General features: G+C 40.5%; 1 protein-coding gene across 1 annotated transcript in view; it reads left to right on the top strand.

Moving 5' to 3' along the window:
* EGF (epidermal growth factor) overlaps positions 1–26,783 on the top strand; it is a 97,091-nt gene that overhangs the window by 67,150 nt on the left and 3,158 nt on the right. Inside the window, exons 16-22 of the mRNA XM_047856580.1 lie at positions 2,007–2,129; positions 7,005–7,121; positions 7,766–7,891; positions 12,166–12,288; positions 13,883–14,027; positions 19,747–19,911; positions 23,920–24,031. Of these exons, the coding sequence (XP_047712536.1) occupies positions 2,007–2,129; positions 7,005–7,121; positions 7,766–7,891; positions 12,166–12,288; positions 13,883–14,027; positions 19,747–19,911; positions 23,920–24,031 (911 nt within the window). The remainder of the gene's footprint in view (positions 1–2,006; positions 2,130–7,004; positions 7,122–7,765; positions 7,892–12,165; positions 12,289–13,882; positions 14,028–19,746; positions 19,912–23,919; positions 24,032–26,783) is intronic.

Genomic DNA, 26,783 nt, shown 5'->3' with positions numbered 1-26,783 from the left:
TTATGTATGAACATGACATATTTTTAGGGAAATAAATGAAGTAACTATATTTTCTGGAACAAAAAAATGTAGGGAGAATAATAGCATTGTTTTACATTCATATCTTTAAAATCTGGCTTCATATAGGGCAGCTGGATTCTCATATCTGCTTCTATGTTAAATTTGTTGTTGTGTTGTTTTGGTCAAAGCCTATGAAGAAAACCTGACCTCACATAGACGTGGATTTGGAAAAGGGAGGATTGAAAATTTAATAGCCTTTCAGATGCCTTTTTTGTATTCTTTTGATAGTATATCAGAACTGGACAGGTGGTAGTTTCTTAAACCTTAGCCGCAATGTGGAATCTGAAGCCACATCAATAATCTTTTTGTCACCTGTTATATTAAAATCCAGTGGGGTTTTTTTGTTTTGTTTTCTTTTTGTTTTGTACTTTGAGTGGCTCTTTTACCAATGTGTGATTTTGTGGCATCATGTTGGTCATTTGAAAAAACTGGCTGGCCGAGTTGTTCCAAGTGTCACACACATCCAGTCACGTTCACTAATTAATTTCCCTCAAGCCCATTAGAAAAGCTCTTGAGTTTTGAGATTTTGTCAAGCTCAGGATAGTGGGAAAATTTTTCCAGAATTCTACTTTTCACTTGAAAGCTGAAGTTTTATCATTGGCAATAAGTACTGTCGATTGCTTTTCTTGAAACAACATACTCACTTCATTTTTGGAAGGTGCTTGCCAGATCTCCAAGTGTTAATAACATACTTTGTCAGTCTCCCAAGTAAAAATTATGTCCATTGAAAAAGAGGCTAGTTTCAACTTGCAGCTACACACGTGCTTTTCCTCCAGACGACTATAATCGCTTCAGTGTGGACACAGAGTGTTTTATATATACTTTCCATTTCATTGTACAGAATATTAAAGAGCCAAGTACTCCATGGTTGAGATTTTAAAAAATTAATAATTCTTACTGTTTCATCATAGGTCTTTTTAAGTGAAACTGTGTGTGTGTGTGTGTGTGTGTGTGTGTGTGTGTGTGTCTGTGTGTGTGTGTATGAATGTGTGCAGTGAAGACATGACTGTTAGTTGAGTTTTGTGCCATTGCCTTAATTCATACTAAGGCACCAGTAATTTTGCCTAATTGGTTTGCCCCATTAGTATCAAAGTCAACACAGGGAAAAAAGGCAAACAATATAACATGTATTTGTGAAAGTAGTTTTGATGTTATGGACTCTGTGCAATGGGAACCCACTAGAGAACTAAGAGAACACACTAAGTGTTTTAGGGGATCAATTTCTCCCATGTACTGGGTTCCATGCCTATGTTAAATTATGACTTGTTTATACCCTTCCATGTTTCTTTTAAAAAATTTTTTTAATGTTTAATTATTTTTGAGAGAGAGAGGGGGAGAGACAGAGGATGAGCCGGGAAGGGGCAGAGAGAGAGGGACACACAGAATCCAACGCAGGCTCCAGGCTCTGAGCTGTCAGCACAGAGCTTGACGTGGGGCGCGAACTCACAAACTGCAAGATCATGACCTGAGCCGAAGTCAGACGCTTAACTGACTGAGCCACCCAGGTGCCCCTTCATGTTTCTGAATACAGGTAAAATAAGGCTAAAGTAAGTATTGAAAGCAGCCTAAAGGAGAAAGAATATGTATGGAAGGCAGGATGGGGAGATCATCTTATTAATTTGTCCTTATAGCAGGCTGTGATTATGAGCTGATTATGTCCATTAGGATTTTAGCATTTTATGCATTGTTTTTGCCAGTACCTAAATTGGTCTTGTCTTTTTGCCCACTGTCTCTCCCTACCCTCAACTGTCAAGTGCACTGAGTGAAGCTGGGAGGGTGTGGTATAGCAGGTGAGGTTTTCTAAGTCACCAAGATACTGCTAGTTGAGTGCTCTTACTGTACAAGTAAGTCTGAAATTATAACCAACAAACATCTATAAATATAAGTTAAAATCAAAACTTTCTTGAATCATAAAAGGTAAACTAACTGTATCTTTTGACCTTCAGTAGGTAGTGAAGCAGATCTAAGTAACCAAGTAACGCCACTGGATGTCTTATCCAGGAATAGAGGATCTGAAGATAACAGTACAGAATCCCAACATATGCTAGTGGCTGAGATCATGGTGTCAGGTATGAATGATGAGTTCTCCAACACAGCTTTGGTTCCAACAATTTCCATCCTTCTAATTAGAATACTGAATTCATTCTCTAACTTTGGCTAAATGTACACAAAACTAGTGAAGCCAAACCTTGGACTCAAATTTTGGTCCTTCTTTTCTGAACCGTGTGCCTGAGGAAAATGGCTCCCTATTAGACAGGACATGAACTTTACTCATTGAGAATCTTTGAACTGAAACTTCTTTGAAGAAATCTAACTTGGAAACAAAGGTGAAAAATAAGACAAAACAGATATGAGTGTATCCCTATCCATACCTAGTATTTTTTATCTTTTGCCCATCTAGCTATACTTCCGTTAGTGTGAAAAAGTAGATTGTAACTGATAAGCAAACGTAAGTTGGTTGCTTCAGCTGCTCCAAAGTTTACAAACGGCAAGTATTTGAATTGTTTTCTTCTGTACTGCACGTTTATCACCGAAATACGAAATAATTTGTTCAGTATGTAACAAGTTTAGGGAGCCTCATTCTTTTATATTCTGTATTCTATTTACTCATGAGGTCAATGGTGTTCAAACTGGGCTTAGCTCAGCCCTAGATCTTTTGCAAACCCCACCCCTTCTTCACTCGGCTCTCTGCCCTGTAATCAGTGCAGCTCTACTTTGAAATGTTTTATTTATTTATATTTCTGGCTAAGATTTTATTTTATTTTTTATTTATTAAAAACATTTTTTTAGTGTTTATTTATTTTTGAGACAGAGAGAGACAGAGCATGAACGGGGGAGGGTCAGAGAGAGAGAGGGAGACACAGAATCTGACACAGGTTCCAGGCTCTGAGCTGTCAGCACAGAGCCCGATGCGGGGCTTGAACTCACGAACCGTGAGATCATGACCTGAGCCGAAGTCGGACGCTTAACCGACTGAGCCACCCAGGCGCCCCAAGATTTTATTTTAATAAAATATCTGTGGTGAAAAATAAGTTTGAAAGCTCCACATCAAGATCTTAGATACACTTAAAGCTCTCATCCAACTTTGGTGGCCTGCAGACTCCTTTGCCAGTGTACCAGAGCCTGGAAACCTCTTACCTCTCCCTATAAAAACTTATCAGTGTGATTTTTTTTTTTTTATAAAATGCAAACACAGAGGTGGATATTTTTGGTAATAATAACTTGTACAGAGGTTTAGAGTTTACCAGTTACTTTAACCTCTAATATGATTCTTATCACAACCCATCACTTAACAGATTTGAAAACTGAAGCTAAGATATATTAATGTAATGAGTTTACCAAAGACTTTTGAAAATTAGGACCAAATAATTAATTCATGTCAAGAAAAAAAATCAGGAAAACATGATCACATTAGGAATATTCCTCATTTAGTGACTATTTGCTACACACTGTGCTAAGCACTAGGGATACCATGAGGAGCTGAAAATAGCCTTGACATCCAAGGTCACAGTCTGATGTGGAGGCAAAAAAATGATAGAATAAAACAATATTAATAAATATTAGCAGTATCGAGAACCTTTTCAAAGTTGCTAGGGCTCCCTAAAGGTTCATGAAGCATATTTTGAAAGGCTAATGTTTGGGAGATTCCAAGACCAAGATGAATGACAGATAGTAAATTAGACACATGGATGGGATGGAGGGGAAGATGAGATGGCCAAAGATTGGAATACATATACTGTATAATAGGCTGTGTCTGGCTTCATACCTGAGACTGTACTGTACCTTGTGCAGAATGGATGGAATTGATTGCCTTTGTGAAAACTGCCTCCTCTTTCCATATCTAAACTATGTTCTATTTTGTCTTAGTCTATAAAGTTTTAGTTCTACCTGTGTTAGGCTAAGGGTCATATTTATGTTTTGTAGTGAGATTTCATTTAAACAAAATATCTATGCCACAATGAATTTGAAAATGGTATAAGAGATTTTAGGTCAGTATCAATATATTCTTATTCACCAAAGACACAGAGACTGGTATATAGCAAGTAGATCTGCATAGAAGATGGCAAAGAAATTCAATCATAAAAAAGTTTCATGGTCAGGTTTACAAAAATAACGAGTTCTTCTAAATTCATGAATAAAATTTAAAATTCTTAACATGGCCTGTTGGGCCCTGGATGAACTAGTCCTTACACATCTCAACAGCCTCAATGTGTGCCTTTCTAGCCTCGTCTTTTTTTTTTTTTTAATTTTTTAAATGTTTACTTATTTTTGAGAGAGAAACAGAACACAGCATGAATGGGGGGAGCGGCAAAGAGAGAGGGAGACACCGAATCTGAGTCAGGCTCCAGGCTCTGAGCTGTCAGCACAGAGCCCGACACTGGGCCCAAACTCATGGACTGTGAGGTCATAACCTGAGCCAAAGTCATACCTTACGGACAGAGCCACCCAGGCACCCCTGTCCTCAGCTTTCTATGGCCAGCTTCAGTAATACTGGCCTTGCCTATAACATACTGATGTTGTGTTCTCAGCCCACAGTATTCTTTCTATACCCTTTCAAGTCCTATGTATCCTTCAGATCTCTCAGAAAGCTTTTCCTAGTCTCCTAACAGGGTAAGATGAGAGTTATTTCAGCTCTCTTAGAATGTGGTATTGTTTCTTGAGAGTGCTTATCACACGTGTACTTCAATAATTAATTACACAAGAAAGCAGAACCCTGTCTATATTCTCTATCACTGTATTTGTGGCTCTCTTTGGATCTGACATATAGTAGGAACTTTTAAATGAATTAATTTTATTAGTTTAATTAATAGTCCCAAGAGTCTTTTCTTTTTTAAAAATTATTTATTTATTTTGGAAGCGACAGAGACAGCATGAGCAGGAGAGAGGCAAAGAGTGAAGGAGAGAGAGAGAATCCCAAGCAGGCTCTGCACTGCCAGTGCAGAGCCCAGTGCAGGGCTCGAGCCCATGGAACTGTGAGATCATGACCTGAGCTGAAACCAAGCATCAGGCACTTAACCAACTGAGCCACTCACGTGCCCCATCAAGAGTCTTTTCTAATGTGATAAGGCTAATTCTGATTCAGCCGGTCACAATACGCTTCTTCTTTGTTGTCCTTATTTACATATGTGTAGAATTTATTATTCTCAAGCCTTTTTAAAAAAATCACGTTTTTTCAAGTTTGGGACACCTGGTGGCTCAGTCCATTAAGCACCCGACTCTTCATTTTGGCTCAGGTCATGATCTCATGATTCAAGAGACCGAGCCCTGGGTCAGGCTCTGCACTGGCAGCATGGAGCCTGCTTGGGATTCTCTCTCTCCCTCTCCCTCTGCCCCTCCCCTTGTCGCTCTCTTTCTGTCTCAAAATAAATAAGTAAACCTAAAAAAAAAAGAAAAAGAACACGCTACTCTTGATCTTGGGGTCATGAGTTTGAGCCCCACATTGGGTGTAGAGCTAACTTAAATAAATAAACTTAGACAAAAATCACTTTTTTTCCCCAAGTCCTTACAATAATCATGTGAAGTAGATGGGACAAAAAGTGTCACCTGTATTTTGGGTATTTTGGAGAAGAGGAATGTGAAGCCTAGGCATTCCTTCCAGAGGAAGTTTGTGGCAGAAAGAACTTTGGTTATGGCCCATCCCCCTGCAACAGCACATCCATTGCTTTTCATTATGCAAAAGCTGCCTTGGGGTTTGCAAGTTACCAAATAAATCCTGAGCCATATTCTAATTTAAGGCAATTCTGCAAGTGATTTAAAATGTCTTGGGTAATTGGATACTGTCCATTATACACTGAACAGCCTTGTGACTTGAGCGCTAGTCTTCCAAATGCATGCCAAATAAAATATAATTGATTTAGTCTGAACTTATCCATCTTGAAGAGTCATGAGTGACAGGAGAGGACCAAGCAAGAATGAAGGGCATGTGTTCCCACAAGAGAAACCTCACTCAAATAGCTAAGCAAATCAAATGCAATTACCCAATGTCTACATTCACATGGAACCTGAATCCTACTTAGATCATTTAACTTTCTTTTATTTATGGACAAATTTAGAGTGCTTCTTTTACCTCTTCGGTACTCAGATGAGCAAACTTACCAGTGAATAGAGAGATGATAGTTCATATCCTGCTGTGGTATGTCAGGCCCCCCAACTGCAAAAGAGAGGAGACATTTGGAGAATGATTATATACATGAGTAGTCAAAGGAAAAAAAAACACAAAACTTGCTCATGTTTATGGCTCAACATGTAGCTCCATCCCCTGGGGCATTTGCATTTCAATGGAGTATGAAATGAAATGATCCATTTACAGCATTTAGTTTGCATGGTTCATGACTTTTGTAAAAGTGCCTTGAAGTTTGCAAGTCACTGCATAAATCTTGTGACATACATTTCTCTTTTATATGAAACATAGTCTTAGTAAATTGACAATAAATCTTTCTATTGTATCTTGTGTTATTATAATAAATTGTTGTTTATTGTTTCTCTGCCATGTTGGTACACAGATCTACTTGCTGTATATTAGTCTGTGTCTCTTTGAGGGATAAGAATATATTGACCCCTATTGTATGTCATGATGGTTGGAAATTCTCAAATAAACAATACAACTTTTGAAACTTGAGTGCATTCACTCCTAGGAATGTTATGGTTCAGACTTGCAAATGGTTTTTAAAAAATGATAAACAAGTTCACACAGGGCTCTTTGAACACCAAATAGTTCTTTAAGACTAGAGACTTATTGAGAGCATGTAAATGGAAACATATGGCTGGTGGATCCTTTAATATAGATAAAGCTTATAGGTCAACAAATTGTTTCTATTTGGAGGTTAACTATCCCAGAACTCAGGAAAGGAAGTGCTGGAATGTTCTGTAGAACCCCAAACAGTCAAGTCCATTTCCCCCCCTGAGGTCTGCAAATAATCTGATGGGTTTCTCCCTGTTTGCAGATAATGACGACTGTGGTCCTATAAGATGTGGTACATGGGCTCAGTGTATTTCAGAAGGAGAAAATGCCACATGTCAGTGTTTGAAAGGATTTACTGGCGATGGAAAACTATGTTCTGGTAAGAACAAAGGCCAATACACATAATATCTGGAAAACAGTGAACTAGATAATACTGACTCAAAATCTCCAGAGGATTTATGTAATCAACAGGATTGAATAAGTTATTTGATATTAGCTAAAAAGATGATGGATAGTATATATAGAATATATGAAACACATGATATGTGGTTATATTTCAGTGAGTTTATATTAAAATTACATAATATATGCAGTTGACATTAAAGGAAAAAATATAATTAGCTTCAGAAACATGAATTTGAGTTCAAGTCAAATTTATGAAGTCAACAATTCCAATGAAAACACAACTTTCTCCCCTAAAAGCTGAGGTTTTGCTGGATAGGTTTCTATTTTATATTGATAGCCTTGAAATTTTAAGTTAGTGACTACTGTAAAAATCTCAGTTCTCATGGTCTGAAACTCTGGCACAATGTGGTGTATATACACATACTTAGCTAATCAGACACCTGAGAAATCTGTAGAAACGGATTCAGAAGGCAACTTTACAACCAAGATGCAGAGTCTGCATTACATTTGCAAATAGCATCTGCAAGCAGCTGAAAGGTCGTATTTGAGCTTATGTTTCTTTTTTCCTATGACTCTCATTTGTGTACATATTTCACTAGTTGGTCATGTTGCCCACAGATATAAATGAGTGTGGGACAAGCACCACCGTTTGCCCTCCCACCTCCTCCAAGTGCATCAACACTGAAGGCGGCTACGTTTGCCAGTGCTCAGAAGGCTACCGGGGAGACGGGATTCACTGTCTTGGTAAGAGAGCACGTGTGCCAAGGGAGGAGGGTGGAGGCAGGCCTCAGAGAATCATGAGACACGGTGGGTGTGGTGGGTCAGGAGAAGACAGGCTATAATTTAGGTGCCACGCATGTTAGGACTGAAAGAGAAGTTGCGTGATGTTCAAACTGACATATCTCAGTTCTTGATGAATAGTCAGGTTTGTGCCCTTGTGCTATGACTGCAGTCATCAGCTTCAAGACCCCAAAGACGTGGTTTGCCGCTCTGCCTTCCTTTCTCTGGGATTTGAGTGACCCCCGTGCCTCACCCACACTCTATACCTCGAGCCATCCTCGGGGGAATTGTACAGCATTTTCACTGTCATTGAATTTGGCAGTTGAACTGTGGTGAACTGCAGAGCTGCTGTAGGTCTGTTGGAAGTGACTGCTATGTGCATGAAAGAAAGGAAAAATGGTTCTATGAAGGGGTTCATCAGGTGGCTCTTGATAAGTTTCAAAAGATGAGAGATTCAAGGGGCACCTGGGTGGCTCAGTCAGTTCAGTGTCGGACTTTGGCTTGAGGTTTGTGGGTTTGAGCCCCACCTTGGGCTCTGTGCTGATGGCTTTGTGCTGACAGCTCAGAGCCTGGAGTCTGCTTTGGATTCTGTGTCTCCCTCTCTCTCTGCCCCTCCCCTGCTCACACTCTGTCTCTGTCTCTGTCAAAAATAAATAAACATTAAAAAAAAAAGATGGGAGATTCAAGTCACTGACATTTGGATACAAGTAAAGCATGATTAAGACCTCTTTTCATAATTACCATCCTCTGCCAAGATCTGGGTGTGGCTTTTGGGTTGGGAGTTCACTTAGTGGATGTCTGCCATCATTCCAGGTGTCAGTAGCATAGTAGTCCGCACAAGTGGGGACATGCCTGAAGCCATCATGGCCCAGTGAAGTGGTTATCTGAAGTTTAACAGGGCTTTAACATGTCTCTTTCAGTATTTTCTTTTCCTTCTGAAAACATACAAATCTTTTCACAGTGAGGGGCAGATGACCCGATAAGACACTAAAATGCTATTGCTTTCTCCCACATGTTGAGGTTGAAGATGAAATCAGTCATAACTACCAGTTTTCTGGATCTGGTTGGTTTAAATCAGACCTTTATCAGATTAGTTTTGTGGAGCCCACAGTCATTTGTAAATGCTCTTTTAAGCACATATTTGGCTGTCAGTCAGGAAAATGTCACTGCTCTAATTAAGCAGGCTCATAGATAATTTAGACAAACAGGCTTTATATTTAATTCAAGAAAGGTATACTTTCTTGAATGTTTAAACTCATTGTAGTCTGGATTCTCACTGTGTCACTAACCTACCTCCTTCCAGTAGTGGGCACACAACAGGGGATCATGGCCCAGACTACCTGGATGGCATGGAATCCTCAGGCCACATGGAAGAATGGGCCTATTCTTGTTCTCTGTGTGTGTGTCATTCTCCCTCTCTGTCTTCCTCCCCCCCTCCCTCTCCCCCTCTCTCTGACTCTCTCTCCCTCCCCCTTCTTTCCTTCCTTCCTCTCCATATATATGTAGATATAGTGCTTTAAACCATGCCTGGCACATAAGTGCCATTGTTGTTATTCTTATTCTTAAGAGTAGTTGTAGTTTTTGGCCAAGACTATATCTTTGTTTTTGCTTCTTAGAAAAGCTTTCTCTGACTCTTAAGATAACAGTTCATAGAAATTATAACAGGAAGTAAGTAAAAAAAAAAGACTCAATTTGAGCCATCAGGATAGCAGTTCAATGTGACATATATTCATTTAGCTCTTATTAGTGGAAAGACACAGCAGTAGGACCTGTGAGGAAGACCAGAATGCTGGAGGTAGAGCTTGTTTGCGAGAAGAGCAGGATCTAGAAGAAATGGAGCTAATAATAAGTAGAGAAGAAGGGTGTGCATCATGGGAGAAGTAAAAACTACAGTGAAAATTCAGAACTGGGAGAATATCTGTGTGAGGTATTAGGAAAGACTTCATAAAAGAAGTATCACTATGGATGGACCTTGTGGCATGAGGAATTTTTATTTATTTATTTTAAGGGGGTGGGGAGAGGCAGAGGGAAAGAGAGGGGTGGGGGGAGAGAATCCCACGCAGGCTCTGCACTGTCAGTGCAGAGCCTGACGTGGGGCTTGAACCCAGGAACTGTGGGATCATTACCTGATCTGAAATCAAGAGTCAGACGCTTAGCCAACTGAGCCACCCCGGCAACTCAAGAGTAAATTTTTATTAGAAATGTGAAGGAAGGGGGGAATTCCAGGCACAAACATATTACAGGTCTATTTGGGAGGTAGAGAATAGCCCAACTGATCCTTAAGTGTAGTGGGTGTGAGAGAAACAGACTGAGGCTGGCAAGGCGATGTCTTAGTCTGCTCAGGCCTTCATAACAAAATACAGCATCGACTGGATGGCTCAAACAACAGAAATGTATTTCCTCACAGTTCCGGAGCCTAGACATTCCAGGTCAATGTGCTGGCTGATTCAATTCCTGGTGGCAGGTCTTCTGGGCTTGCAGACCACAGCCTTCTTATTGCATACTCACATGCCTTCCTGCTGTCATTGGGGGTGGGGGGGGTGGGGCATGTGGTGTCTCTTCCTTTGCTTTTTTTAAATGAAAAAAAAATTGCTTTAATGTTTATTTTTGAGAGAGATAGAGAGAGGGAGAGACAGAGCACGAGCAGGGGACAGGCAGAGAGATCCAGAGACACAGAATCTGAAGCTCTAGGCTCTGAGCTGTCAGCCCAGAGCCTTATGCGGGGCTTGAACTCAGGAGCTGTGAGATCATTCTCTCTCTTTTCTTATAAGAACTTCAATTCTGTTGGATTAGGGCCTCACTCTTATGACCTCATTTAGCTTTAATTACTGCCTTAAAGTCCCCATCTCTAAACATAGTCCCATTGGGGGTTAGAACTTCAACATATGGATCTCGAGGGAGATTCAATACAGTTCATAACAAGTGGGTTGGGTTACATATGTAGGAGACTAGAAGCTGAGCATCAGTCATTGGGGTTTTACTTCTCTAGACCAGCACCATCAAACAGAAGTGTAATGTAAGTTACATATATGACTTTAATTTTGCTAATAGCCACATTACAAAAAGTACGAAGAGACAGGTGAGATTAATTTTAGATTTTATTCAATCCAATATGTCAAAGGTATTAATATGTTAATATGTAATCAATATAAAAGTTATTGAGAGATTTCACATTTTTGCTTCATGTTGGTACTAAGTCTTCAAATCTGGGAAGTGTTTTACACTTACAGCATGTCAGTGTAGACTGGCTGCCGTTTCAGATGCTCATACACACACGGCAGTGGCGGCCACCTCGGGCAGCTCAGCTGTAGGCAGCAGGGAGCCACCGGCAGCATTTGAGGCAAGTGGTGTACTGATGGGCAATGTGCTTTAGGAAGAATAATCTGGCACTGGTGTTTAGGAGTAGAGTGGGGGAGAGATGGGATGCAGGGAACGGAGTAAGGCCGTTCTATTAGTAATGCAAAGTTGAAGAGAGGAAGGATCTAGATGTCAGGGGGGTGGTAATTGAGAAAGAAAATGATGGTAGTTGGGAAAGAAAGGGATGAGTTAGCTTATATTTATGTAGGAAAAAATGCAGAAGTGTTTTATTTGACATAACATGTATGTCAATGACTGGAGGTCTATTTGCAAAAGTTAAGAATGAATTTTTAGGATTTGATTTTCTAAATGTTTGCCTAGAGATAGTTTACCAATCTCCAGCCTCCCCACTGAGCTGCTGTTGGGATGTCTCCTTTCTCCCAAGCAGTAGGAAAACATCCAGCCATATTTCAGGAGTTTAGAACACCTGAATGGGCAGGCAGCTGAGGGACTCCATTCATCTTTGTGTCCGATATTCATGATATAATTTTTAAATTTTTTAAATGTTTATTTATTTTTGAGAGAGAAAGAGAGAGAGAGACAGAGTGTGAGCAGGGAAGGGGGACAGAAAGAGAGGGAGACGCAGAATCTGAAGCAGGCTCCAGGCTCTGAGCTGTCAGCACAGGGCCCGAAGCGGGGCTCGACCCACGAACTGTGAGATCATGACCTGAGCCGAGGTCGGACGCTTAACCGGCTGAGCCACCCAGGTGCCCCAGGATATAATTTTTTAATCAAAATATGCAAAGCCTCCGAAAGCATGCAGCATGACAAAAGTTGAATATGTTCCCCTCCCAGAATGTTGGCTCTTCCAATAGTATAACCCTTTTTCCTCCTCTGCACCTCACTTTTCTCCTCCCTACTTCCTTTTTTTTTTCTGGCAGATATTGATGAGTGCCAGTTGGGCATACACACCTGTGGGGAAAATGCCACCTGTACAAATACGGAGGGAAACTACACCTGCATGTGTGCCGGCACCCTGTCTGAACCTGGACAGATATGTCCTGGTAGGTTGGTGGGTGGTCTAAATCCAAGGAGGGGCTTAATTTTGGAAAATTCTCTACCCAATGTATTTGCTCTAGAGATTCTGGAAAATCATTGGATTCAATCGGCTGGTGAGTTTATTTTCCTCATTCGGTTGATACTAAGCTTGAGAATGTGAAATAGTCCAAATTTTCTTAATTTAATAGCATCTGGAATAAATTCTGTTTTTATCACTACAATTCACTAAAGGTGAGAATACAGATGGTTTTCTTTAACTATGTGACTAATGTCTTAATTTGTAATGTTGATTTCTGGGACTGCTGGAAAAACTTCGCAGGTCAAAGCAGGCCAGGAAGGACATCTAGATCCTTAGCATTTTGAATCACTCTTAAAGATTTTAAAATATTACCTTAAAAATTAGTATTTCTTGATCTGAATTAGAACTTCATCTCTTTTTTTTTTCCTTTTTAAATGTTAATGGTTGACTTCTGCTTCCTCAAGCATCTCTCCAACAGGCAGTATGTTCTCACCATCCTCACAAGGGAGCTGCCTTCACCCCAACCTTCGAAACCAGGATCAGGGACTCTTCCCCATTGCCAGAAATTCACCTGTCTCAGCTCTGAAAACACCCCAAGAAGGGAAATTTCTGCACTTACCTGGATCTTTTTTTTTTAAACACATGATTTTTCTCAAATAATTTGCTCTTCTTAAAACTATTGAAGGACTACTAATATTTATATAGTCGGCTACACATCCTAATGTTTTCCTTTTATTTTTATTTATTTATTTTTTTTTCAACGTTTATTTATTTTTGGGACAGAGAGAGACAGAGCATGAACGGGGGAGGGTCAGAGAGAGAGGGAGACACAGAATCGGAAACAGGCTCCAGGCTCTGAGCCATCAGCCCAGAGCCCGACGCGGGGCTCGAACTCACGGACAGTGAGATCGTGACCTGGCTGAAGTCGGACGCTTAACCAACTGCGCCACCCAGGCACCCCCCTAATGTTTTCCTTTTAATAAGCAGAGAATCGTTCAATAAAAGGAATTTTTACGACTTTGACATTCCCTCTCTTATGGTAACATTTCTTTTCTGTCAAAGTTGGTACTCTTGTCTTTGAGGGCTCCTCTGAAAGTTGAATTATTTTTAGAAGAAAGCATTGTATGGGAGAAATTTTTGAGGCTTTCAGAGTATTGGGGGTAAAGATTGTATACTGGTGGGTGATTGATGAGCCATAAAAAGATCTGTTGTTGTTCAGTAAGACCCTCTTAAAGCTATCTGGCATTTTACACAGTTAGTGTGTGTTTGTGGATGACAGATGCACTTTTATAATGAGACCAGTGACTTGGGATTCATGGAATTATTTAGAATTGACCAATCTCTTACTTGCTTCCATTATGCTTTCTGTCACATAATACTGAACCCAAAGAAAGAGTGGCTGACTTCATAGTGAATGACATGAAGTCTGGTTGGGAAAGTGAAACTAGAGTCACTTGTGACGATTCTTGTCCCTAAAGGACACTGTATCACAAGTTGTTCACAGAGACTAATTCCTGATATTAAGACCTGAAAGATCTAATCACTTCAGAAAGTAAGAGTAATGTCTTTGATTCTTGTAGACTCTACTCCTCCTTCTGTTCTCATGGAGGATGGCCGCTATTCTGTGAGAAACAGTTATCAGGAATGCCCCCCATCCTATGACGGGTACTGCCTCTATAACGGTGTGTGTATGTATATTGAAGCAGTGGACAGATACGCATGCAAGTAAGTCGAGCTATCTTTGTGGTGGCACAGAGATATGATATTGTAGTCTGTAACTTTTAGCTAATTGATAATATTTGTGTCAAGGAGAGTTTTCTATAGGTAGGTTTTTGCTAGGTAGAAATATATAAATACACATATATAAATTGTGTGTGTGTGCATGCTGCACCCTCCCTACACATCACCCCCCACCGCCAAGCTGCCAACAGTAAATATACATTTAAAGAATTGGTGACTTTCCCTTTTACTTAACTTGATGTTACTACTGGTACAGTCTGGGGCATAAACCTCTCATTCCGGCTGAAAACTTGGGTTTGTGAAAGAATCCCTTAAAACTTTTGATTTATTTTCTGCCACATATATGGAGAACACCCACAATGCGTTTCCGAATTTACAAAACTATTATATATTCACATTGAACTTCTTACCTTCAGTGTTCAAAACTAGCAAAGAAATTATTTTTCTTCTTTTCTTTTTTTTTTTAAGGTTTATTTATTTTTGAGACAGAGAGAGACAGAGCATGAACAGGGGAGGGGCAGAGAGAGAGGGAGACACAGAATCCGAAGCAGGCTCCAGGCTCTGAGCGGTCAGCACAGAGCCCAACGCGGGGCTCGAACTCACGGACCGTGAGATGATGACCTAAGCCGAAGTTGGACGCTTAACCAACCAAGCCACCCAGGCGCCCCTTTTTCTTCATTTTCTAATAGTTGGTGTTTACATTTTCTGTGGGTTAGTAACAAGTGTTGGAAGCGGCACCTGCTGCCCCTTGCTCCTTTTTTGTCCCCATGACAGGTTCACGGTGGACACGGTCAACTGAAAAGCAGGTCTGAGGGTGACCTGAAACCATAGGTCCCTCTACCAAACTTATTCAGAAAACATTTCCGTTGGAGCTTTTGAGAAAACCACACTCACAGTATCTAGTTCCGCATCAAATTTTACTCTTAATGGATCTTATATTTTGAAGTCAATCAGGGGGAACTGATAGGTACTGAAAAATAAATAGGTCTCCTATGGCTAGACACCTGACTCATTGATGATTTTCTCTGTGCCTGAGGAAGACGTGATAAAATATTCTGATCTTCATGAATACATGCTATAAGCTTAAAGGCTTTTATTATTTTATGAATAGTAATCAGCAGAAGCATAGTCTAAATTGTTAGAAGAACAAGTTATATCATGTGACAAAGTGAACGGTCTTGCATTATAAATTGTGTCCGCTAGACAAAAATCATGAAAAATGCTCATGCATATAGTGAAAATGACTCAATTCTCATAGAATTCTACCTTCATATTCATATTTTTATGTTTATTTATTTTGAGAGAGAGAGAGCATGCAAGCAAGTGGGGGAGGGTCAGAGAGAGAGAGAAAGAGAGAGAGAGAGAAAGGGAGAGGGAAAGAGAGCAGACTCCCAAGCAGGCTCCTCGTGTCGAGGCCGCTACGGGCTCCAACCCACGAACTGTGAGATCATGATCTGAGCCAAGATCAAGAGTCAGAAGCTTAACCAACTGAGCCACCCAGGTGCCTTTTCATATTCATATTTGCATGCTGTAATTTTCTAAAATAAATCCAATGTTCACAGTAGTTATCCTTGATTTTTGTTAATAAGAATCTTTTTTTTTTTTACTTGTTCATAATTTCTTGTTATCCAAAATAATGAAATTACGGAGATAAATTTATTCGGTCACGGTTTGTTTTTCTCTATGATACTTTACTTTTAGATTATAAAAGACATTACAATAATGTGAAAGGTATTTCACAATTACGTATTGCATTTAGTACATTATTTTCGTTTGACCCAATAGCATCAATTCATTAAATGATTAATCAACTCTTTAGTATGCTGCTTTTCTTCCTGTCATTAAATCCTGATGAAAGTATCTTATTCCCTGATAGTGTTTTAAACATGGGTTGCTACAAAATGACAATTAAACTAGAGATAACACTCACATTTGAGACCTTTAATCAAAAGCAATATTTAAAATATCACCAGAGTTCCCATTAATCTAGATCACAACTTTGTTTTTGAATTCTACATTTGATAAAAGTGTGGTTTAATCAAACATTGAACCCTTTCCTCCTTTTGCCCTGCTGATCTCACCTTGTATTTTTAAAAATTCTGCAATAACACATCTCTAGAAGTGTGCACCAGTCTAACTTTTATTAGAAACACTGCATGGGCATCATTCTGCAGAATGTTCTTAACACTGTGAGCAGGTTTAGAAAGGGCTGTTCTACTGTCCTTGCTTGCAGGTGATGGAAACTCCCCTCAATACAGAGATCCCCTAGTTCCCTGGGGGTGCAGAGGATGTGAGAACTGATGTCTCCACACCCCATGTCTTCCTCAAAGATTCCCTGGTGTGGAGAGTCTCAGAAGACCAAGCCTCCTGAGCTAAGTGGAGGTCCTCGTTTACTCTGTGTTGGCTTTGAACCACCCCACATCCTTCTGGCCAGGTCTTCTCGAGATCAAGATCCCCCAACTCCAGTGCTGTGAAATGTTTCATGAAAAAAAGTTGTGTGGTCAAATCAGTTTGAGAAATGCTACACACTCTAGCCCTCAGTTCTTGATCATAGTACACCACAATGTGAAAAAGTCTTGTGAACCTTTTTTCAGTCCAGAATTTCTTAAAATTATTTAAACAAACGAACTCGGGTTTGAATAATTTATTTGAATAAATAAACCCAGGAATCTTTTGCTTGGTTTAACAGGACTAGTTAATAACCCAAAGAACGAGTAGTGGGTGACCCATCCATGTGAAATGCTAACTGACAGCCCAGAAAGGCGTCGATATTACAGCTTGCCTTAGCTCCCCAGCACTCTTGCCCATGTGATTGGCATATTCCTTGAGACCCTAAAATCTCTGAGGTTGATATCCAACAGTTTAAAAGAGGCTGTTAGGCATTGGTAGTAAAGGACTATAACCAAAGATAGCTAGAGTTAAAACAGTATCCAGGAAAGCATGGAGTAATTTGATGGTCCTTTATACTTACTACACTCAGATCCTATCCTCTCTTTCATGGTCCATTCTAGAAGAATAGCTTCTCTCTCTCTCTCTCTTTTTAAAATTTTTTTTATTTTTTTAAGGTTTATTCATTTTTCAGAAAAAGAGCATGGGGGGGGGGAGGGGCAGAGAGAGAGGGAGACACAGAATCTGAAGCAGGCTCCAGGCTCTGAGCTGTCAACACAGAGCACAACACAGGCCTTGAACTCACAAAGTGTGAGATCATGACGTGAGCCAAAGTCAGATGCGTAACCAACTGAGCCACCCAGGTGCCTCTAGAAGACTAGCTTTTCAGAGGTGCAGACAGCTCAAAAAACCTTTTTGGGAGTAGCCCAATGCAGCAGAACACTGGCTCTGACATCAGAAAACCATTTAGATCAAACTTGCCATTCACTGGCTAAAATCAAAAAGACAAAAAGTAACAAATATTGGCAAGGATGTGTAGAAAAAGAAGCTCTCATACACTGTTGGTGGAAATATAAGTTGGTACAGCCACTGTGGAAAACTGTATGGAATTTCCCCCAAAAATCAAAAATAGAAATACCATATGATCCAATAATTCCACTATTGGGTATTTACCCAAAGAAAATGAAAGCACTAATTCAAAAAATATATATGCACCTCTACGTCTATTGCAAGAATTATGTATTATAGCCTAGGTATAGATGCAAACTAAGTGTCCAGTAATAGATGAATGGATAAGAAAGATGTGGTGTGTGTGTGTATGTGTGTGTCTGTGTGTGTGTGCTCACGTGATGGAATATGACACAGACACAAAAAGGATGAGATGTGCCATTTGAGAAAACATGGTTGGACCTAGAGTATGTTCTACTAAGTGAAGTAAGTCAGACTGAGAAAGACAAATACCATGTAATTTCACTCCTATGTGGAATCTAAAAAAAACATGAGTAAACAAAAAGCAGAATCGGACCTATAAATACAGAGAACAAACTGATGGCTGCAAGAAGGGAGGGAAATGGAGGGGTTGGGCAAAATGGGTGAAGGGAAATGGGGGGACACAGGCTTCCAGTTATGGAATAAATAAGTCACAGGAATAAAAGGCAAAACATAAGGAATATAGTCACTGATGTTGTAATAGTGATATAGGGTGACAGATTGTAGCTACACTTGTGGTGAGCACAACAAACATATAAGCTTGTCAAATCACCATGTTGTACACCTGAAACTAATGTCACATTGTGTGTCAGCTCTACTAAACAAACAAACAAACAAACAAACAAACAAACAAACAAAGTGTCTGCCATTCATTAGCTGTACGACCTGGTACACGTTACTTACCGCCTTTGAGTCTCATTTTTCTCATCTATAAAATGGGAATTTGCTATCGAAAGTAAAATGAGTAAAAGTGCCTAGCACAGTGTCAGACACATGGGTACTTAACAAATGCGAGTTCCTTTCCCTCCCTCTCTGAAAGTGACTTTCCAGTGCTCTTGTGACCAACTCGAGGTAGAGCTTGGCCTAGGGTCTAGATCTTCCGGAGCTCCATCCAAAGCTTTTTCCATACTGTCTCTTCCCATCACAAGGACCAGTACCAATTCCCTGTGTATTCATTCCTTCATATGATATGGACAATATGGACATAATAGATAGTTGATCCAGGGCCAAGGGGGGAAGAAATTCCTAACAAGTGGGTATCTCAAAATGTTTAATAGGATATTTTTTAAAGTTTATGCCGTTGCAAAGAGTAATAGAATATAGTTGTTGTACCCAAGATCCCATAATTTCTGGAAGTATACATTCCCAGTAGATGGCAGCATTGTTTCATTTGCTTTTGTCTAAAAGGTTGACAAGCATATTGGTGGTTGGTAATGCTAGTTACAGTTTCACTAATGAAATACTGCCCCTGCATGCCCCTTTTCCTCCGGTTAGTTTTTTCTCCCTTGAAGAAAGTAGGCAAAAGTTCACATGTTGTCACTAAGACCTTTTCTCTTGAGTCAGTAGTGATTTTTTAAAAAAGAAAGCAGGGCGCCTGGGTGGCTCAGGCAGTTAAGCATCTGACTTCAGCTCAGGTCATCACGATCTTGGACTCTGTGAATTTGAGCCCCATGTTGGGCTCTGTGCTGACAGCTCGGAGCCTGGAGCCTGCTTTGGATTCTGTGTCTCCCTTTCTCTCTCTGCCCCTCCCCTGCTCACGCTCTGTCTCTCTGTCTCTCTCTCAAAAATAAATAAACGTTAACAAAATTGTAAAAAGAAAAGAAAGAAATGTTTCCTCAGCTGACTAGGCTGTACTTCCTGTTCAGAGGCTACACATTCTTTTATAAGCCTGGTCTCAAGTGAGGGGCTCTGCCTTCAAATTCTTCCTTCCTTTGACCTCCACTCACTGCAATCTAGCCAAACATTTGTTTAAAAACTCTCTTGGCTCTTAGGGCAGAGTTGCTTTGTGTTGGTCTTATAGGTAGCTCCTCAGGATTTTAGCCTAACAGAAGCTGATCTTTAATCAATGTTCTGCAATGCCTTATAGAGGCGGTATGCAAATAATCCCCCATCCATCCCAGGGCAAACAGACTAAAGGGGGAAGTCCATGCCGCATTAACGTGTAAATCAGAGTACTTTCAACTGACCCCTGATGGATTTTCCATATGCTTCTAAAGAGCTGAGCCTGGAAATGCAGAGGTTGAAAGACAGCTGGATATCGAATCTGAAAACTCTAAGTGTTCTTGGCCAGGGCTTACTGCTGACCTCTGTTTGTGTGTTGTTTCAGCTGTGTTTTTGGCTATGTTGGGGAGCGATGTCAGCACCGGGACTTGAAATGGGAACTGCGCCACGCTGGCCAAGGGAGACAGCGGCAAGTCACTGTGGTGGCCGTCTGCGTGGTGGCGCTCGTCTTGCTGCTGCTGCTGGGGCTGTGGGGGGCGCACTGCTACAGGTGACCTTTTCTATCCATTGGCACTTCCTTTTTTTTAGTGTTTGTTTATTTATTAGACAGAGAGAGAGCACGTGAGTGCGCGTGTGCATGCGGGGGAGGGGCAGAGAGAGAGAGAGGGAGAAGGAAGGAGTCCCCAGCAGGCTCTGCGCTGTCAGCACAGAGCCCCGTGAGGGGCTTGATCCCATGAGCCCGTGACCGGTGCCCAAACCTGAGCTCAACTGACTGAGCCCCCTGGGCCCCTCCATTACAACCTCTTTCTTGCTCCTCCCAGGAGAACGCCTGCCTCCCTGAGATGAACTTTTGTTACAGACTTGCTACATTTATTTAAAAGGTGTGGTTAACAATAAAAGACAACAAGAAATGTCTCAGGATTTCACTGCTCTGAAACATCAGTGGTTTTACTTTTCCTTGTTCCACTCCAGTCTTTGTCAATGTATCTGTGTTGTTTATGGGGTTAACTGAGCATAATGCATTTTTACATTCCACTTTTTTCTCTTAGCATCACATGCTTCCCCCCATAGGCTACGTAATTAATTTCTCATGGCTGTCTTCCACTGAGTCAATTTTCTGCAAATTATTACTTCTGTTCAAGAGAATCAATATTTTCCCTCACCCAGAAGTTCCTTCGGTTTTGTTTTTTGAGTAATTTCAAGGTGAAACTTAAAAACTGTGGAACAAAAATATTTATACATTTAATTAAAAAAATAATGCTACATTAAGGTGAAGAAATAGGTATCACATTGTTTGCTTATTTTCCATCAAAAGTTTTTTTTAAAAAAATGTTTATTTTTTGAGAGAGAGAGAGAGACAGAGTGTGAGCGGGGGAGGGTCAGAGAGAGAGAGACACAGAATCTGAAGCAGGTTCCAGCTCTGAACTGTCAGCACAGAGCCTGACGTGGGGCTGGAACCCACAAACAGCGACATCATGAACTGAGCTCAAGTCAGATGCTCCACTGACTGAGCCACCCAGGTGCCCCCATTATTTTCCATTTTCTTAAAAAATGACATCATCCTCCACCATCATCAATGTTGAAAAGCATTTTATGTGCTATTGTAGTTTCTGCTGTACAAAACTATTGAGTCAAAACGCGTTTGGGGTAAAGAGGACTTTTTATCTAATTCAGTTTCATCATTATATGGCTAAAGAGCCTAAGTCTCATTTAACAGTCCCAGTTCTCTGGGAATGTAGGAAATACCTATCCCACCATCTGCAGATAAAAATCCAATCACGTTTACCAGCGCTACACAACCATTCAGGAGGCTAGTGTCACGCACTGTGGAGAATTTCAGAATGTCATCCAAGATGTGCTTGTCTGAGGTTCTGCTATATCTTAGTGCTGTGGCTAACAGCATGGGTTCTAAGAGTCAGACTACACAGGTATAAGTCTCTGTCATGCTTAAGTAACATCAGGCATGTTATCCAAAACCTTTGTATTCATTAATTTCCTTTGCTATAAAATGGAAGCAAAGAACAGTACTTATCTCAAGGGTTATTCCAAAATTAATTGAATTAATTTAACTAAAGAGTTTAGTGTAGAACTGGCATATAGGACTTAATAAACACTATATGTTATTAAGATGATGACTTTTTTAGGAACTGTAATCTTCCCCTAAAGACTAACATGTTCTAAACCCTTTTATTTACATCTTGAGAGACAAGATTCTCAAGCACAAACTTGAAATTTGTAATTCAGAGTGCCAACAATAACCATTTCACTTTTTAGCCCGGTACTGGATTTGTGGAAAGAATATAGAATAATCAAGATTTATTCCATTGGACAGAATGCCGAAAGAAAAGTAGATGGTTGGCAAATAGTATAGAAAAAATGGAAACAAGAAACTCAAGTTCATGTGTGCTATAATTATTAAGTATTTTTTCTTATTCTATGGGCTATGACATAGTAAATAAGTTTTATGTTCTGTTGATGTTCTTCAGAGCTCTGGGTTGAAAGCTAGTGTCAGATTGCTGGCTTTTTGGACTTAGAACTCAAAGACCAGCTCAGCTGGTCTGTGTAGACTTTATATACAAATAAGAACATTTTTGGCTTCTGACCCCCATTTACCTAAGTCAAAAGTGATAAGAACTATTTCTTCACACACACACACACACAAAACTCATCAGAATGCCTTCTTTTACTTTTTACTGGAATGCATCCAGAGCTGCAAAGTTCTTTCTGAGCAATTCTATGGTTACTTACTTAATAGTTTTGGTCAGTGGAACTGATAACCCAAATTTTCAGCTATGTGTTTGACTGCATTTGTACTCTGCTGTATTGATTCTGAGAAGATCAGATTAAAACTGCTTGTCTAAATATTGTCATGTCACTAAAGTATACCAGTAAGTACAGATCTTAGGCATGTTGAATGATTTGCTTTGATTTTTTTTATATTGTTTATTTTTTGAGAGAGAGACAGAGTGTGAGCAGGGGAAGGGACAGAGAGTGAGGGAGACACAGAATAATCCGAAGCAGGCTCCAGGGTCTGAGATGTAAGCACACAGCCCAAGATGGGGCTTGAACTCACAAACTGTGACATCATGACCTAAGCCTAAGTTGGATGCTTAACCGACTGAGCCACCTGGTGCCCCTGAATGATTTTCTTTAAAGAGTTATAATCAGTTATTTCCTTTATTTCCTCCTTTTGTATTACCCCTTGCATGTCTTGTCTAGATTGAGCACTTAACACTCTTTGGTATATCTCTCAAAAGTTTGTTTGTGGAACTAAGTAATTTTTTAAATGTTGTAATATTACTTCATAAAGCTTGATTTCTTGGAAGGACCCCCTTGTAAGAAAATCAACAGGAAGACTTCTGTCACAAACTATAACTTTGTTACTTTGCAACTTGGAACTGTTTCTATTATCCACTTGCTTCAATATTTTCCTTGATGCCTTTGATTAAAAACAGTAACAGCCCGTACCACCACCCAGTACCATCTGTCACACTGAACTCACAGTTTCTAGAATGGTTTTCATAGGAGTGCCTACCTTCCTTACTACTCCTGATCAGATGTCCAGGCGGGTCTATTTGATAGGTGGTCACACTCCTAGAGGGACTTAGCTGCCACCTGCCCAAGACAGCAGCACTGTTTCGGAATCTTGAGCTGGCTAGCGATCTTTGCCATAACATTTCCTTCATTGCCTTGCGTTAAATGGCTGTTCAATACATTATGTACCCATCTCTCTGCCTCTAGAGGCTACTGCTTTGGAGACAGGGATCGCAGCTTAATATTAGATCTCCCTCCCTTAACTTCCCTTCCCCTCAGTGCATGACACTATGCCTTCTATAGAGTTTGTGCTTCGTGTTTGTCAAACAAATAAGTGTTTATAAAGCTAGATTTGGAGGCGAGAGACCTATTCTGTTTCCTAGCTTGGCAAGTATGGGATAGTATCCTCTTGGGTTCTCCACTGTGTGTCCTTGCATCTGATGCTTTTGAGCAGCAGAGGGCGCCAGGCCAATGGAAGAGGCCTAGGTTTTGTGTCATTGTGACCCAACTCCTAAGTTGCCTTTGGTAGCTGTGTGCCTTGCGTGAGTCACTGCTATCTTCTAGTCCCACTGGCTTCCCTTATAAAATGGAGCTAACATAGTCTGTGTCATAGTTGCCATGATATTATTTCCATAGACACTCCCTGCCGCCCAAATTGTAAGTCCATTAAGGTAGAGACTTTGCTGTTGTTTCTCCACTTCTTTATCCCCAGTACTAGGGTAGTACCTGGGATATAGTTAGTAGTCAGTATATACACATGAGTGAATGAATGCATGGCTCCCTGCCCCCTGGCCCACAACATCTCAGAGAACCTTGGAAAAAATGAAATATCATCTGGAAAGTTCCAGAGAAAAGAATACCTTAAAAACCCCAAGTTATGCTCCTAGCTTTCTTAATATTTCTTCTCTCTCATACATTGTAAGTACCTATGTTTCAGTAGCAAAAGCGGTTGTCCTGACCAACACTAAAAGGGCTCTGGTTGTGTTTTGTTTTGAAATTGTCTCACATTTTGGCTTTATTGCAGAACTAAGAAGCTACCATCAAAAAATTTGAAGAATCCTTATGAAGAGTCGAGCAGAGAAGTTAGTAGGCCTACAGACAGCGAGGCCGGGATGGCCTCTTGTCCCCAACCTTGGGTAATGTGACCGAAGGACATGAAGCAAGAAATTGGCTTCATATGGATCCTAGTTCATTTTTTTCTCATTATTTTTTTCTGTCATGTACCTTCTTTCTATAACTTACACTTTTATGGGTGATGTTAAAAGTCTTTCCCAATTTTTAGGTAATCTCTTTCAAATGGATGTCTTGAAAACCCAAGATTATGCTCTCATTTTCTTTCTTTCTTTTTTTTTTTTTATCTTCTTTCTTCTTCTGGATTCTCACTGTAGATGTTTATTTATTTATTTTTTTTAATTTTTTTTTAATTTTTTTAACGTTTATTTATTTTTGGGACAGAGAGAGACAGAGCATGAACGGGGGAGGGGCAGAGAGAGAGGGAGACACAGAATCGGAAACAGGCTCCAGGCTCTGAGCCATCAGCCCAGAGCCCAACGCGGGGCTCGAACTCACGGACCGCGAGATCCTGACCTGGCTGAAGTCGGACGCTTAACCGACTGCGCCACCCAGGCGCCCCTATTTATTTATTTATGTATTTATTTATTTATTGAAATACAGCTGATGCTCTAATTTTCTTAATATTTCCTTCCTTCACATACATTTTTAAATCTGTAAAATTCAGCAGCAAAATTGTTGCCAGACTTAGCAAATAAAAATATAGGATACCTAGTTAAATTCATACTTAACACTGAATGTTAAATTTAAATTCAAATTTAACTCGCTGTCCTATATTTTATCTGGCAAATCTACACATTTTCTTTTCTTTCTTTCTTTCTTTTTAAATCTACACATTTTCCTAAAAGCATAATGATTGGGAAGTTCAAAATGCTTCATAAATCACCCACTTCAGCAGTTGATCTTGGAACAGTACACGGCAAGTTTGGGATAGGCTCAGCTCTCTTAAAACTGTTGGAATTTCCATTTCCAGACACCTGTCAGAGTAACTTGACTAGTTTAGTGTACTGCTGGCAATATTTGTTGTATACATTGCAGAAAAGGCTGGAATATGTGGCAGATCCATGGGGGTGGGATTGAAACCTGCGGGCGAATAGGGCAAAGATTATTAGGAAGATGTTACGGAAGGGTGGAGGTTGCCTCCATTCCCACACCATTTCCCCACTCCCCCACCTTCACTTCACTGTGCTTTCCCAGAGAATAGCTTTCTCATGGCCACAATTTTACCTAACAGGTGATCATTGCCCCTGCTTCTTATAGGCATTCAGTGTATACTTATTTTCTGGCTGAAACTTGAGTACACAAACAAAGTAAGCAATGTGAAGTCTAGCTTTACCCTCCTAGTAATTGGCTGTCTAATCTTCAGCAAGTCATTTAACTCCTGTTTCCTCTTCAGGACACGGAGGCGTTTGGATTCAGTGGCCTCTGAGACCACTTCTGTATCTCCAGATTTAATAAGTGTGTGCTTCTGGGTGGACTTACCTATAGAATGTCCTCAGTTCTTTGAGACCTCATGACTATGCAGACTTCTAAATGACCATTATGGCATCTGTTGGTCTAGATGGTATTTCATTCAGGTCTTGGGTAGCAAGTTTAATTCATGTTGTTGAAATCATGGAAGAGTGAGAGAAACAATCTCTATCTAGTTTTTAAAAAATCACAAACACTTGGCACTGTTATGAGCAACTTGCTGGCTAAGAGCTATACTAGGAGGTCTCAGGCTGCTGAGCTCTGTCCCCCTAGCCGTCCTGTCTGCTGTAATTGTCATCAACACCAACTGCTGCTGTAGATATTAGTGGGAGTGAGAGAGAGCTGAGCATCTGAACTAGCAGGAGAAGCAGCAGAACCGAATCTGGTTCTATCAGCTGCCTTCCCCAGCTCAGCCCAGAATTCTAGGGCTTATGTTCTTCTGGAAGAAACACATGTGGCTGGAAAATTTGCAGTGCAGAGGACTGGATTTTGACTTCAGTCAGAAATAATGAGTATGTGCCCTTAAACAGTGGGTCATGTAGTGCTTTTGCAATATATTGCTACAGAGAGACCATTAATGAAGAGAAAGCAGTGAAAGATAATTAGCACTGTGGAAAATAAGAAAATGAAAACACATGTTCATGGGATTCACCAACATTTCTCTCCCTAGTCATTATTCTTCCTATACTTTTCTCAAAGGGAAATATTAGCAGGGAGGTTTTTTTGTTCCCTTTTCCTCATTGTATTTCTGAGTCTGGGCTCGTTTCTGTAGAAAGCCCATTTCTTTTTTTTTTAATTTTTTTTTCAACGTTTATTTATTTTTGGGACAGAGAGAGACAGCGCCTGAACGGGGGAGGGGCAGAGAGAGAGGGAGACACAGAATCTGAAACAGGCTCCAGGCTCTGAGCCATCAGCCCAGAGCCTGATGCGGGGCTCGAACTCACGGACCTCGAGATCGTGACCTGGCTGAAGTCGGACGCTTAACCGACTGCACCACCCAGGCGCCCCAGAAAGCCCATTTCTGAGCCAGCAGAGCATGATCAGCTAAAATCTTGGGGCAGTCCCTCTGCTGAGTTACTCACTGGTGAGGAAGGACTTGCAAATTACGTCCTTTGTCCTCCGCATGAGATAACTTCTTTAATTTTATCATCGATCTTTGTGTGTGTGTGTGTGTGTGTGTGTGTGTGTCCAATTCTTTTTTTTAATGTTTATTTATTTTTGAGAGAGAGAGAGTGAGCATGAGCAGGAGAGGGACAGAAAGCAAGAAGGAGAGACACAGAATCTGAAGCAGGCTCCAGGCCCTGAGATGTCAGCACAGAGCTTGATGTGGGGCTCAAACTCACAAGC

Source organism: Prionailurus viverrinus, chromosome B1 (genome assembly GCF_022837055.1).
Source record: "Prionailurus viverrinus isolate Anna chromosome B1, UM_Priviv_1.0, whole genome shotgun sequence".
Lineage (NCBI taxonomy): Eukaryota > Metazoa > Chordata > Mammalia > Carnivora > Felidae > Prionailurus > Prionailurus viverrinus.
The sequence above is the reverse complement of the archived record's forward strand: the minus strand, read 5'-3'. Positions and strand labels throughout refer to the sequence as shown.